The following is a 15,156-nucleotide window of genomic DNA, read 5'->3' on the forward strand; positions in this document are numbered from 1 at the left end:
GTGCTGAGTCCAACATAGTCTATAGTCTGGTGGAAACGCACCTTATCGTCCATAATCATCATCCATATAATCCATTTAGTCTTCTTCTTCATAGTATCCAATAGTTTGCTCGCCATTGCATTGCAGGTTACTATTGTGTGCTCGGGCCAGACTATACCACGGAGCCGAATAGGTTTCCTCATCGGTCGGTTTGATTATAGTTTTTTTTTTACGTTTTTCCAGTGGAAACGCACCTTATCGTCCATAATCATCATACATATAATCAATTTTTTCTTTTTCATAATATCCAATAGTTCGCTCTAGGCGATCGCGATTGTCAAACGTGTCCTGCTCACTGCTGCTGGCAACGAGTCCCTAGTTGTTTGGGGGCTGTGGGGCTGGCACTAAGATGGCCCATGCATGTTCATAAGGTAGGCGATACTGCCACCTGGCGAGATTCGATCATCATTGCAATTCCAACGTAGGCAGCTGTGCCAGGGAGACTCGGGGAGCTCCGGCCGAGTGTGTAGAACGGGGATCAAAGGAAAAATATCAAAGGATCAAAACCCGAGAATTCTCTGGTATGGCGCTCAACCGCTGGCGGCGAAACCTGACTTATCTTGGGTTTGGCGCTGAATGAGTTAAGAATGCATAACATTTGTCTGCAGTTATTTTTGGTGACACGAGGTGGGGCTCTGCCCATAATGACCAGTCTCCACTGAAAGAGAGATCTCTGGAAGGCAGTTAAATGCATTGATCCAGGGCTCCTAGAGATGCACAGGAAGCTTTTAATTTGCTGTGTGTTTATTAAACGCGAAAGGCTAATGGCCCCTTTCCACCAAAAGCAGCCAAGTCTAGCAGCGCAGCTGCATTCAATTAATTTTCTATGTAGAGGAGTGTATGCAGTACCTTGCAAGTACCTTGTGGCTGCATACGTTACTCTACATCGGAAATTAATTGAAGACTTGGCTGCTCACTCATAGTGAGCTCTGCATTAGAGTCTGACATCTGGAAGGGAATCCTGCAGGTCACAGGATTCTCGCAAGATGGGAGTACATTTTACAATCAATCATGTGAGCAGGACAGGAATAAGAAATATATGGGAACGAGTGGGATGGGATAAATTTTTTTATTAAAAAAATTTAGCTATACATTTTTACTTATGATGTATGTGTGATGTTTTCTTGATTTTGAAAAAAATTCTAGCTTCCTATTTATCTCATCCGGGACGTATCCATGTCTATCCACAGCCATGTCTATTTTATTATCTTCTACTTGTTTTATTTACTATTGTATTATTGCACAATCGAAGCGGGCATGGCCACCCGCATTTCACTGTATGCCCTGGTATGTATGTGACAAATAAACCTCTTAAATCTTGAATCTATCCCTTTAAAAAATGTATTGCTGATTGGATTAATCTTGTAGGAGAGGGACGGCAGTGAGAATCCACTCCAGTGTCCAGGTTTCTACTCTGCATGTTTGAAAACGACCTAGCTTACATTCCGCTATAATACACCAATGAGAGAAAAGCTGAAAAGGAACACAGTTGAAGTGCGCCAGGAGCACCTACTGTGTGGGCTCTCTTGAGAGAAGTGTAAACTACTAACGAGTTGGTCACAGTCAACCAGCACCTGCTAATGGATCTGACCCTTTAACTCAGCTGGTTAGTGGAGCTAACAGCAGTTCAAATCCACTCGGTTACATTGGTGACAGCAGTTTCACTGCCCTGTAAATCTGTATCCAGGTTCACGTAGAAATGGGGGTGGGATCTCAGTGCCTTAACCCTGGGAAAGTGTGAGCATGAACGAAAGAACATGAGAGGACACACTTCTCGCGGGTGGACGACTGTAAACTACTAACGAGTCAGTCTCAGTCAACCAGCTAATGGGTTTCACCATTTAGCTCAGCTGGTTAGTGTGGCTGCCTGTGGATCCTATGGTCCCAGGTTCAAATCCACTCAGTTACAGAAGGTTTGAATAGTGGTGGTGAGTAGATAAATGTCTGAAGTATAGACAGGTTTGTTTGTAAATACAATGTGTTCGAGCCAATCCGTAATACCCACTGAGTCACGTGACTAAAAGTCAAAATACAATGGCGGAATGTGATTTTGCCAAATTAGCATGGCTGTGAGTGAGAGTATTTCACCTTTTACATTATCTAGCTTTGGCATGGATTGATTGTTTAGATCGTTAACAAATGTAAATATATTGTAGCCTGCCCCATTGTTCTGACCAGGATTACGTTCCTTTCCACACTTAGTCTGATGAGAAAGCCGTTTATAGACTTTTTCAAACTTGACAACATAAACATTCTAAATTAGTATTTCCTGTTGCAGTGTTTGCTAATATCAGGGTTTTTATATAATAATTTGCCTATATTTTTGACTAAAGACATTGGCAAATATCAATAGTTGACGGAAAATAGACTTCGGCCCGCGCTGTTCCCTACCAACACAATTCCACTGAAAAGGTCAATAGAAGAGCATGTCTACAGCACGGTAGGAGTCAAAGCTTTTCACTGGACCACATTAATGCTAAAGGTTAGGGAAGTGAGATCGAAAGTTGCCGGTTTGAATCCCCAATGTGAATGCGGAATGGTCCCTGCCTTAACAACTCTTAACTGCTCCACTGGATCTGCTACCAGGGGTGAGTGTGTGGAGCTGTGGTTACACTGGGCAGCCACCAGGGCTGAGTGTGTGGTTACACTGGGCGGCCACCAGGGCTGAGTGTGTGGTTACACTGGGCGGCCACCAGGGCTGAGTGTGTGGTTACACTGGGCGGCCACCAGGGCTGAGTGTGTGGTTACACTGGGCGGCCACCAGGGCTGAGTGTTTAAGTTTAAGTTTATTTGGATCCCCATTAGCCACAGCAGTGCTGGGGCTATTCTTCCTGGGGTCCATAACACATAAAATACAGTTACAGACTTATACACTCACAACATTTACATGTCATACAGACAATTAAAACAACAATAAAAACCCTTATACACTCATAACATTTACATGTCATACAGACAATTAAAACAACAATAAAAACCCTTATACACTCACAACATTTACATGTCATACAGACAATTAAAACAACAATAAAAACCCTAATCAAATTCATAATACAATATAAAAATATATACTCCTTATGAATGAATTCATAATACAATACAATAATACCTACTCATAATTAATTCATAATACAATACAGCATAATAACTATTTAGCTTTTACATACATTATCTATGTTCATATCAGCCAATTATACAATATTTTAATAATATATCCCTATCAGACACATGCCTTTTCATCCATATATACCTATCTCTTTATCAGACACATACATTTTCATTTACGTACACACTATCTATTAGGGAATGTCAATTTTTTGGGTTGAAAATGTTGTTTTACCACGATTTTGAAATTACATTTACTATTCTCCTGCTTAACATGTCTGGGAAGAGAGTTCCATTCCTGCATACCACGGAACATGACAGTTCGCTTCATTGCATTCGACCTCACTTTTGGAAGTGTAAAACCTCGTGCAGAAGCATGTCTGGTGGAATGGTTGTGTCTGTCAAGACTTTTTTTTTTTTTTTTTTTTTTTTTTTTTTTTTTTGGTCTTTTTCCCCCTCCATTTTCCTCCGATTTTTCTCCCATCCCAATGTTAGTCGTATGCCAATTCCCAGTCCCTTCCTGGTCGCTGCGCACTTACCCCCCACAGTCAGATCATCTGGGAGAGTGGAGGCTACCACGTGCTTCCTCCGACACACGTCCAGCCAATCACCGCTTCTTTTCACCTGGCAGCGCGGATTCTCATTGAGAGGGCGTAGCGTGTGGGAGGACCACACTATCCCCCTCACGTCCAATCCGCGCTTAGCAGGCGCCCCGACCGAACTGTAGGAGTCGCTGTTTACAACGACCCAGACCCACCCCGCCAGCTTCTCCCACCCTCTGATACAGCCAATTGTATCAGTGCAGACGGCCAGCCAAGCTGGTGACAACCCCGGAGCTGTGAGCTGGATTCGAACAGGCAAATCCAGCTCAGCTCCGGGGCTGGTGACGAACGCAATCTCCGCTCGGCCACCTAACCGCCCGTCTGTCAAGACTTATTGATAAATTGTTATATAAAATTGAGGGGATCTTTGTAACAAGAATATTCCTAGTGAATACAAGGAGTGAGCAGAGTAATTTATGTTTGACAAGTAACCAAGTTAAACAACTGTGCATCGCTGCAACATTAGTTCTGTACTCACAGCGAAGCGCTATACGTGCTGCTTTGTTTTGTACCATTTGTAATTTTTTCAGTTTATTCGTCGTTACATTCGACCATACTGCAGGACAATAGTCAAGATTTGACAAAACCAGAGCTTGAATTACCTGTTTGATAGAATTTAGTGGTAACAAATGAGCACATCTTTTAACAACAGAAATCCCTCTTCCCATTTTCACTACTATATTGTTTATATGGTGTGACCATGACAATTTACTGTCTAATGTTACCCCTAGGAGTTTAGTCTCCTGGACTTGATTAATTACCACATCACTTATCAAAAGTTTCAAGACTGGGTTCGTTCTTAGAGTATGGTTTGAACCGAAAATGATGCTACTTGTCTTTGATATGTTTAGAACTAGTTTGTTATTCTTTATCCATTCCATCACTGATTGCAACTCTGCCTTTAGGACCGTATTTAATTCATTGGCTATTGAGGCTGATGTGTAAATCGTTGAATCATCCGCATACATAGAAATATAGGACTTATTTAGGACAAGAGGCATGTCATTTGTAAATATGGTGTAGAGCAAAGGCCCAAGGCAACTTCCTTGGGGTACTCCACACCTTACCGTTTTAACTTCTGAGTAACTCCCATTAAAAAAAAATATTTGTTTCCGGTTTGCTAAATAAGTTTGCATCCAAGATAGTGCAGATGAGGAGAAACCGTAACATTCAAGTTTTTTAAGTAAGAATTTGTGATCTATGATGTCGAATGCTGCAGTAAAATCAAGCAAGACAGCTCCAACCATTTTCTTTGTATCTATCTCTTTCAGCCAATCATCCGTCATTTGGGTTAATGCAGTCGCTGTTGAATGTCCTTCACGATATGCATGATGAAAATCAGTGGTCAATGTGTTAAAAGAAAAGTAGCTTTTAATCTGTTCACTTACTATTCAGTTTACTTAAAACTGGCAGTAAACTTATGGGACGACTATTAGATCCTGAGAATGGCAATTTCAAATTTTTTGGCAGTGGTATTACTTTGGCAGTTTTCCACTGTTGCGGATAGTATACAAACATTCACTAAAGGATTGATTTATAATATGACAGATAGCAGGGGAAATTAAATCAGGGACCAATTTCAGAAGTTTCCCGTCAAGACCGTCAACACCTGGTGGTTTGTTTTTAGTGGTACTTAACATATGTTCTCAGTGTGCGATCCATAGCATCATCTTTGGGTGAGCCCCTTTCGGGGGGGGGGGGGGGGGGGGGTGCGCGGCGCGCCTCTCAGCGGAAAAAAACTCAGAGCGTGTTTTTATAGTCACATATTTGTCATGTGTAGGTGGGTTTTCCAGCAAACTCACCACTCTCGCTGCCGTTGAATTCGTAAGGGCTGCTACCACATAGTAGTACTTGGTGGCATCCGCTGTAATATTCCTGAGAACGAATTGGGCTTCGGCTTGCGCGAACCAAGCGTTGGCACTCTGCGCAGCTTGAGTGAAACTGCGTTCAAAGTTCTGCGTTCTGTTGTTCAGTTGACATGTTCGATATAATCTCCGAAATACGTCCAAGGGTCACAAATGTAGGAATGCAGTAATGATAGCGTAGACGGAGTCGTGTTCCGATGCAAAAACGCTAGTTTATTACGCACTCTACTGTCGCACAAACAACACCCATTCAACTTTCACTGTCTCTCTTTAACTACGTCATCCCCCGCTAAGGGTCATGGGAGATGTAGTAAACACCACAAAAGGCTAGAATGCCGTGAATTGTGTCCCAGTAAGTAGCCACTACACGCAAATCATTAATCATACATCCAAAATAGCATACGTTTATTATTATACACGATGATGATACAGCTCCCAGGGGAGCTTTAGAGACCCCCAGGGGAGCTGATGTCTGATCTAGGGGAGCTATAGCTCACCGGGCTCCCCTCTTGGATCGCACCCTGTATGTTCTACATTACTTATAGTCACACTATCAAAATTAAATTGACAATTTTTATCTTTTATTTTATTCTTTATTAATAAATAAGATTTTTCATTATCTATTGTTTGCATATTATTCCTTAAATTATCTACTTTTCCAATAAAATAATTGTTAATATGATTAGCAATCTCAACTGGTTTGGTGAGGAATTTTCCTTCTGTTTCTAGAAAGGATGGGGTAGGTTTCTTATTCCTGCCCATTATTTCATTTAGAGTATTCCATAATAATTTACTGTCATTTTTTATATAATTAAACCTATTTTCATAATACAATTTCTTCTTCTTTTTATTACATTTTGTAACAACATTTCTTAATTTACAATATACCTCCCAGTCTGATTTATAACCTGATGTATTTGCTATTAATTTAGCTCGATTACGTTCTATCATATATTCTTTTAGTTCATCATCCAACCATGGTGTTCTGACGCTTCTGACGGTAAACTTTCTCAATGGTGCATGTTTGTCAACAAGTGGCATAAAAATGGTATCAAATTCCCATAGAGATTTTTCAGGATCTTTTTCCCTCAACACCTTTGACCAACATAGATTTTCAACATCCTTCACAAAGCTGTCTTGATTAAACATTTTATACGATCTTTTGTAAATTATTTTAGGTCCCAGTTTTGGCATTTTAGTCTTCCTTACAATAGCAATTAAGTTATGGTCGCTGTTGTGAAGGATCAGATTAAACCGAATATATATATTTATTTATGGATATATATTTAATAGTATTTGTATATCGTTTGATATCCCTTGTATATTCCTTGTACATATACACTGAATATCCCTTTAGTCTACTAACAGCCCATAATAGTTTCATTCTCTCATTGGACAAGAACTTGGCGCCAGCAGCCAAGCCCCTTGGTTCAAGTTCAATCGTGCCGACGAACATGTCGTTACTAGCCCGGTTCCGCGTAGGAATACGTCTGGCGAAATACGAATGGTACTATTTGTTCACAGCGCATATATATATGGCGCAAGTAAAGTAGAACCTTCCTTTTTAGTCCCTTAGCCCTTAGTTCTTTTACCCTCCAACCTAGTGGCAAGACGTTAAGCCTCACCCACGATACACGTGTGGTGCAGTATGGTCAACTTGGCCTCAGAATGGCATTGAGACATCGTGTGGATTAATAGCTGAATTGTCATAGTTTGGCACTATACCGTCGAGTGGGACGTATTTCTATTAAGTTAATAATAGTCTATTATGTATGGTGCATCGTTCGGTTAGAGTTATACAGTGAGTAGTACCCCCATCGTTTCCTCGCGTTATCTAGAGTCTTAACCAGGCTGGGCAGACCACGTGTGGTGCTTTCATCCGAGGAGTTCTGGGCTAGGACGAGTGGACCTGCACATTGGATTACCTTACCCGGACGACGGCGAGCCCTACACGGCTTGGATTATCTACTTGCTTTGGGTGCTTTGATTTATGCCATGGATAACAGCCAACACTGGTGAGTGTTGGAACTACCCCCCGAGAGGAGTCCAGGTGAGACGGCGCTCTACCCCGAGTGAGGTCGCCTCACGTCTCTTCGTTGTGGACCGGCAGCTACCGTCTACAAGAGGGCCCAACTGTATTCATCTGTGGACCAAGGTTCTGTGGGCACCGTGTTCAGCACTCTGAATTCTCCCAAGAAATCGTTGGCCAGATGGGATATCGCCGGCGGCTCTCCTAACCCCCCCCCCCTACTGACTTACAACCAGCAGGACCCCCCTTTAGTATATCCAGCTATAATCATTAAGTACCATCGCTATAGTTCCCTAAAGAACCAGGTTGTATACTTGCTTCCTGCGTAACCAGAGATTGGACATTCAATGTTGATTTGCCTACGAATACTCATTTGCCTTACAAGTGCATTCAAATCATAAATGTCATTAAGTGAACGTTGTATATACCCTTTGCTATATATTAAATATTCGACTTATACATTTGTGTGGACTTGGTTTCATGGTGGGAAAGTGTTCATCGTATCTATATCATGTACTGTGTGGCCAGTAGTTAAAGTACATAAAGCGGTAGTGGTTTAATGATACCATACTTATCAATACAGTCAGGGAATTGTACCCCTCAGTTACAGTCGCTACAACCAACAGTTACAGATACCGCCTTGGAACATAGCTCCGCATTGTTAGTAAAAATGTGATCAATGCAGGTGGAGACCTGGTTACCATCCTTTTTCAAACATATCCTAGTTGGTTTGTTAATTACCTGTGATAGACCACATGCATTTGCTACAGTTAGAAGTCGTTTTTTCAATGGGCATTTCAATGAAAACCAATCGATGTTAAGGTCACCCATAAAATAAATCTCATTACTCAAATCACACACTTGGTCCAACATGTCACATATTTGTTCTAGATACACATTATTTGCACTAGGTGGTCTATAACAGCAACCAATCAACATAGGCTTCAAATGAGGCAAGTGTACTTGCAGCCATAATGTTTCAATTTCATTATTCATTAAATCTTCCCTAATCTTCACTGGAATAAGATTCTGAATATAAAAAGCAACCCCTCCCCCAAATGCATTCCTGTCCTTTCTAAAAATGTTGTATCCATCAATTTGCAATGCCCCATCCTCAAATGTAGAATCAAGGTGTGTTTCTGATATAGCTAAAATATGGAAATTGTCTGATAGTAAAATCTCTGATATCTCAGCTAGCTTGTTTCTTATGCTACATATATTTATATGTGCCATCTTTAACCCCTTTTTGGGTAGGTTAGTATTAATTAGCATTGTATACTATATTCATAATGTTGGTATGTGTGGCAAGGGCAACAACCATTCAACTGTCCCTCGGCTGCTTTGGGGTGCTACTTCGGGGTCGGATTATCAGTCTGTCATACCTCAGAAAGGCGATCTCTCCTCTCTCACGAGCAGGTTGTTTCTTCTGTATTGACCTTCTAAATACTCTATTTTATCTGTGACTGTTAGCAGGCTTTCACAGGTTTTCCAGATGTCAGATTGCATGTACTTGCAACTATCTGACTGTTTTGCATTGTTAGCATTGATGTCGTCAACCTCCTTCTGTGTGTACTGGATGCTTATTTTAATTTCCTGGACCTCCAGTGTAATTGCATCCAGTCTTGAGTTTGTAGAGTCCATGATGATTTTTACAAAGCTTTTGAAATTGTCCTGTTGTGTTTGTAAGAGAGCAGTGAACATCTCTTTTTGCTGTTGCAGTAATTAATTTACTTGTGCAAGTGAGGCATAGTCCTCGTCTGATTTAGGCTCATTTTTATCTTTCTTTGGTGGCATTGTGGTTTAGTGTTAAGAAGGCTATAGAGAACAACTTGATATGAAATACCGGTGGTAGCTGGGCTGCTGGAGCCTGGTGGTAGCTGAGCTGCTGGAGCCTGGTGGTAGCTGAGCTGCTGGAGCTGGTGGTAGCTGGGCTGCTGGTGGTAGCTGGGCTGCTGGAGCCTGGTGGTAGCTGAGCTGCTGGGGCCTGGTGGTAGCTGGGCTGCTGGAGCCTGGTGGTAGCTGGGCTGCTGGAGCCTGGTGGTAGCTGGGCTGCTGGAGCCTGGTGGTAGCTGGGCTGCTGGGGCCTGGTGGTAGCTGAGCTGCTGGAGCTGGTGGTAGCTGAGCTGTGTGTGGAGCTGTGTGAGAGTGAAGCCAGTCGGTGCTGAAAAACAGGGTAAACAAAGGTTATTTAAGAATATTCCCTGGGTAAACAAAGGTTATATTAAAAAAATATATATAATTTAAAACAGTTTGCTGGGAGGCGGTTAGGTGGCCGAGCGGAGATTGCGTTCGTCACCAGCCCCGGAGCTGAGCTGGATTTGCCTGTTCGAATCCAGCTCACAGCTCCGGGGTTGTCACCAGCTTGGCTGGCCGTCTGGGTCCGGGTCGTTGTAAACAGCGACTCCTACAGTTCGGTCGGGGCGCCTGCTAAGCGCGGATTGGACGTGAGGGGGATAGTGTGGTCCTCCCACACGCTACGCCCTCTCAATGAGAATCCGCGCTGCCAGGTGAAAAGAAGCGGTGATTGGCTGGACGTGTGTCGGAGGAAGCACGTGGTAGCCTCCACTCTCCCAGATGATCTGACTGTGGGGGGTAAGTGCGCAGCGACCAGGAAGGGACTGGGGGAATTGGCATACGACTAACATTGGGATGGGAGAAAAATCGGAGGAAAATGGAGGGGGAAAAAGACCAAAAAAAAAAAAACAGTTTGCTGGGTAAACAAAGGTTATTAAAAAAAAAAAATATATATATATATAGCCCCTGGGTAAACAAAGGTTATTAAAAAAAAATATATATATATATATTCCCACGGTAAACAAAGGTTATTAAAATAATATTCCCTGGGTAAACAAAGGTTATTTAAAAACGATCTTCCCTGGGTAAACAAAGGTTATATATATATATATATATATATATATATATATATATATATATATATATATATATATATATATATATATATATATATATATATATATGTGTGTACCCTTTCCTGGGTAAACGGAAGGTTATAAAAATATATATATTCCCTGGGTAAAGTGGTGATTTCTCCCTTTTGACACCTCTCTCTCTCTCTCTCTCTCTCTCTCTCTCTCGCTCTCTCTCTCTGCCTCCAGGAGCAGCCAGGGCTTCATGCACATGAAGCTGTCGAGGACCAAGGAGAACAAGTACATCCTGGGTCAGAACAGCTGCCCGTTCGACAGCGTTCCTGACATCATCCACTTCTACTCCAGTCGCAAGCTGCCCATCAAGGGAGCGGAGCACATGTCCCTACTGTACCCTGTAGCCATCAGGACACTATAGTGCCACCTGTTCACCCGGGCCACCTTGTAGCTCAGCTACCTCCTCCCTTCCTCTCTCCCGCCTCCCAGTGGGACGGTAAAGGAGGTTGAACAGCAGAAGCCCCCACACCCCACACCCCCAGCCTGCTGAATCTGAACTCACCCCACTTGACCTGCAGACCTGCTTTAAAACGTCAACTACACACGACTATCTCATACACGGACTCCCTGTCACAGAACGGTCGATGTTGTTTGTTTTTTGTTTTTATTTATGACAAACGGATACTCTTCATGACAAAAAAATTAAATAGACTGACACATTTGACAAGCATCTTTTCACTGGTTTCCTAACAAACCCTCCCCCCAGCACTTTACACTCTCCGGTAAAAGAAAAAAAAGTACAATATTGTATTTTTGTCACTCGCGCTGTACTCAACTTTTACCATCTGTACAACATTGTCCTTTTAGTCTTTCCTCCAGAGAGTGTATATAGCCATTGTTGTTAAAACACGCTGAGCCAATCTTCTCACCTGATTAGGCTCTACTTGACACTGTAATAGTAACGTTTATGGAGACGGGGGACCTGAGGGTTCTACCAAGTCATATAAAGGGATGGGATGTTTATGAACAGGGAAGATATTGTCCACACAGGGCCCTGTACAGTGGCTAGGAGATTGAATAAACCTTACATTTCCACCCAGCGGTAGAGCTGCAGCGCCGACCGTTGTCTTTGTCTTGTCACAGCGTGTCCTGTCGACCATCCATCACCTGGTGGTGAACCAGACAGCGTTAAGTACTGCGCTGGCGAGGCAGTCGGTGGGGCCATGATGGTCGGATTTTCCCATCCTACGCAGAACCACTGGCTTTAAGGCCGGAGAATCCAAATGGACCAATTTACCCTTACTATCCTCCCCACTTAGAATGGCTTTGCATTGGGAGAATGAAATATGCCTGCATTGTCTACCTCAGAAAAATCTATTTCATTCGCCCACCCTGCAGATCAATAGGTACAATGGGATTTGCAGGCCATCGATCTGCATCGCATCTCTCCCTATCTCCGATTCCCTCCAAATTGCATCATTGGTTTTAAGAATTTCTTATTTTTTTCATAAACCAGTTTAGTCCCATAAGAAATGTTTTGGTCTTTTTTATTTTATTTAAGAGAAATGTTTTTTTTTTCTCTTCAGATGAGCATTTGTATGTAGAATCACTAATATGATATTGTGTGATGTCAGTAACAAATGTTTGGTTAATGCCTGTTTGGTATAAAAAAAAAACGATTGTTCTGTGACTGTAATTTATTCTGGGCTAATTGTTAACTGATGTTGTGTGGGGATGTGTTACTCCTGTGTGACGGCTTACCAGCCCTCAAGGGCCCTCATTGATTCTGTGGCGACGTCACGTGATTGTGTTTTTGGGGGGGGGGGATGCCCCCCAGGCCTCATCTTCAACTGTGGTGCTTTGCATTTTTGTTGTTTTTCGAGTCCCACTAAAGTACAGTACGGCTGCCCCCGCCTCTGAGATACAAGTCACACAGTGTCTCCTGACCAATGGGATTGTTCAGCCTCACATGACAAGACTATCACAAAAAAAACCTGGACTGGGTGTATGAACTCTGAACTAGCCTGTCATGACTCCACCAAGCGAGAGAGCGCGAAAGAGCGCAAGAGAGAGAGAAAGAGATGACTGTATACAGAGAGTAGACTGTGTGTGGTGTATGTATTGCAAGCATGCCTGAGCACAGTTTGTGTACTGAAGCATGTATTCTATCCTACTGGTACAGTCCGTGAGATTAGACCCTTGCTTGAAGTAATTTTTTTTAACGAGATACTTGCAGCTGACCTCTATATCCTCTGGTCTGCACTATGCAATCCCATAGTCGTTGAACGGATGTCTTGGAGCCGAGAGCATGTCTCACTGACATGTATGACAGATGTGATGGTACAAAGTCTCTGATTAGGATGATCAGCTGACTTTTAAAGTTTGTAGAAAATGAGAGGGGCAATACTGAAGGTTATATTGTTGGTGAGGTAAAGTGAGAAGCAAGGGGCGGGGTATTAGATATACTATAGACCTTTTCGGCGGAATTGCATTGCTAGTGGAATAGCTTGGACCCATGTTTATTTCCTGTGTGTTATAGATACTGTATTGGTGAACACTGCAACAGGAAATACACTTGGGTCCATTTCTAATGTTTATGATGTCATGTTTGAAATGGTCTATACATCACTCTGGCCTGATGTGTGTGAGGATGTGTGGATGTGACACAACAGCCCCTCCAGCTTTATAAGGGAAACAGTAAAGTAATTTGCCGTGTGGACCTATGTATGTACAAGTGGACCTACAGTGTATGTATTAACTTGAGAGAAACTATTTGCAATTTTTAATTCTTTTAGCAAATTAAATTAATTGTGTAATGTATCGAATGATGTCTTAAGAATGTCCCTGTTGTAGAGATCAAGGGTGGACAGAATTGGAGGAGCTTTATTCATTCAGTTACTGCTGCTGACCAGTGTTACTTTAGAGTAGAAGAGGGAGCGTTCTGTACGATGGCCATGTGGCCGAGAAGAGCAGCCTTACCTTCTGATGGAGCGAGAGGAAGAGCAGCCTTACCTTCTGATGGAGCGAGAGGAAGAGCAGCCTTACCTTCTGATGGAGCGAGAGGAAGAGCAGCCTTACCTTCTGATGGAGCGAGAGGAAGAGCAGCCTTACCTTCTGATGGAGCGAGAGGAAGAGCAGCCTTACCTTCTGATGGAGCGAGAGGAAGAGCAGCCTTACCTTCTGATGGAGCGAGAGGAAGAGCAGCCTTACCTTTTGATGGAGCGAGAGGAAGAGCAGCCTTACCTTCTGATGGAGCGAGAGGAAGAGCAGCCTTACCTTTTGATGGAGCAAGGGAAGAGACGGCAGATGGAGGGAGGGAGGAAATTATGGCAGAGAAGGGGCTTTGTCGCAGACTTGCTCTTAGCATTCTTATATCACTGGAAATCTGAAAGAGCCCTTCTCCCTCACAGTCTTGTCTTATAGTGTGTGTGTGTGCGCGCGTGTGTGTGCGTGGGTGTGTGCATGCATGCGTGCGTGCAATTGTGCATGTGTGTCTGGTCATTTGTGTGTGTGTGTGTTAGGGCTGCACGATTTTGGGAAATAATCTAATTGCGATTTTTCTGACAGATATTGCGATTGCGATTAAATTTGCGATTATAATAATAATTATTTTTAAGCAGCCCCACATAGGTTTCTTGTAAAATGCGTCTTGAAAATGTTTCTTTTTACCTGGGAATCGATACCGGTACCCAACGGTACAATTTTTTTCTGTACTTTACTCTCCCAACACACAATCTAAAACCCCTTACCTCCCTCTCCCAAACCGATCTTGTATCTCAATGGGACTTCCTGGTTAAATAATAAAATAATAATAATGATAAAAATTCTAAAAAAGATTTGCGATTTATTTTTTTTATTTTTTTTATTTGCTAATTGCATCATTCCAAATCGCGATTTCGATTTAAAATTGATTAATCGTTCAGCCCTAGTGTGTGTGTGCGCGCAGTGTGTAACCATTGACTTGCCCTGTGACTTTCTCTCACACTGACTGGCGAAGTGAGTTCTTTAGTGTACATTTTCTTTCCATGTACTGTATGTATGCACTACTATAACATATCTGTACAGTCCCTCATGGCCAAATGTATATACTGAATGTATTGTAGAGGGACAAAGAGGCATCAAGTTTCAAACTAAATAAAGTTGAGTTTATGAGTCCAACCTGTGTGTGTTGCTCTGATCTTTTTTCAATCTCATCATAGACGTGAAGCACGAGGGCAGATTCTCTGAACTTGAGTCAAAGTGCTATGCCGGTGAGCCGCCACTAGAGGCAGAGTGGCTAAGCATGAGTGACATTGCCGGTCTTGATTGATTGATTGATTGATTGAAAACTTTATTAACAGATTGCAGAATGGGTACAATACAGTACGGCTCAATTCAAACAATAGATTATAACTATAACCATGTTCTGTTAGTAGTGGTGACGCTCGGCGTCACTCATGCACTATCCTCGCATATGTGCACGCGCACTGAATAAAATTCCACAATGTACCTTTATCCAAGTATTCATCTGACCACACCCCTCGTTAGCTTACCTTCATAAGCAGGTGTGTGATCACCTGCTCTCCTCCTTCCCAAGCTTTCACCACAAGGTGAGGTCAAGGGCTGCAGCGGCGTCGGATGCCGAGCGTCACCAC

The 15,156-nt window shown here is 42.6% G+C and overlaps 1 protein-coding gene across 3 annotated transcripts in view; it reads left to right on the forward strand.

The window, feature by feature from the left end:
• shf (Src homology 2 domain containing F) overlaps nucleotides 1–13,649 on the forward strand; it is a 221,125-nt gene extending 207,476 nt beyond the window's left edge. For all 3 annotated transcript variants that reach the window (XM_084337505.1, XM_084337503.1, XM_084337504.1), the window contains one exon: nucleotides 10,757–13,649. In XM_084337505.1, coding sequence (XP_084193631.1) covers nucleotides 10,757–10,943 — 187 coding nt within the window. In that variant the 3' untranslated portion in view covers nucleotides 10,944–13,649. The remainder of the gene's footprint in view (nucleotides 1–10,756) is intronic.
• The last annotated feature ends 1,507 nt before the right edge of the window (nucleotides 13,650–15,156 follow it).

The sequence above is a fragment of the Notolepis coatsorum genome (genome assembly GCF_963971535.1).
Source record: "Notolepis coatsorum genome assembly, chromosome: 20".
Taxonomy (NCBI): Eukaryota; Metazoa; Chordata; class Actinopteri; order Aulopiformes; family Paralepididae; genus Notolepis; species Notolepis coatsorum.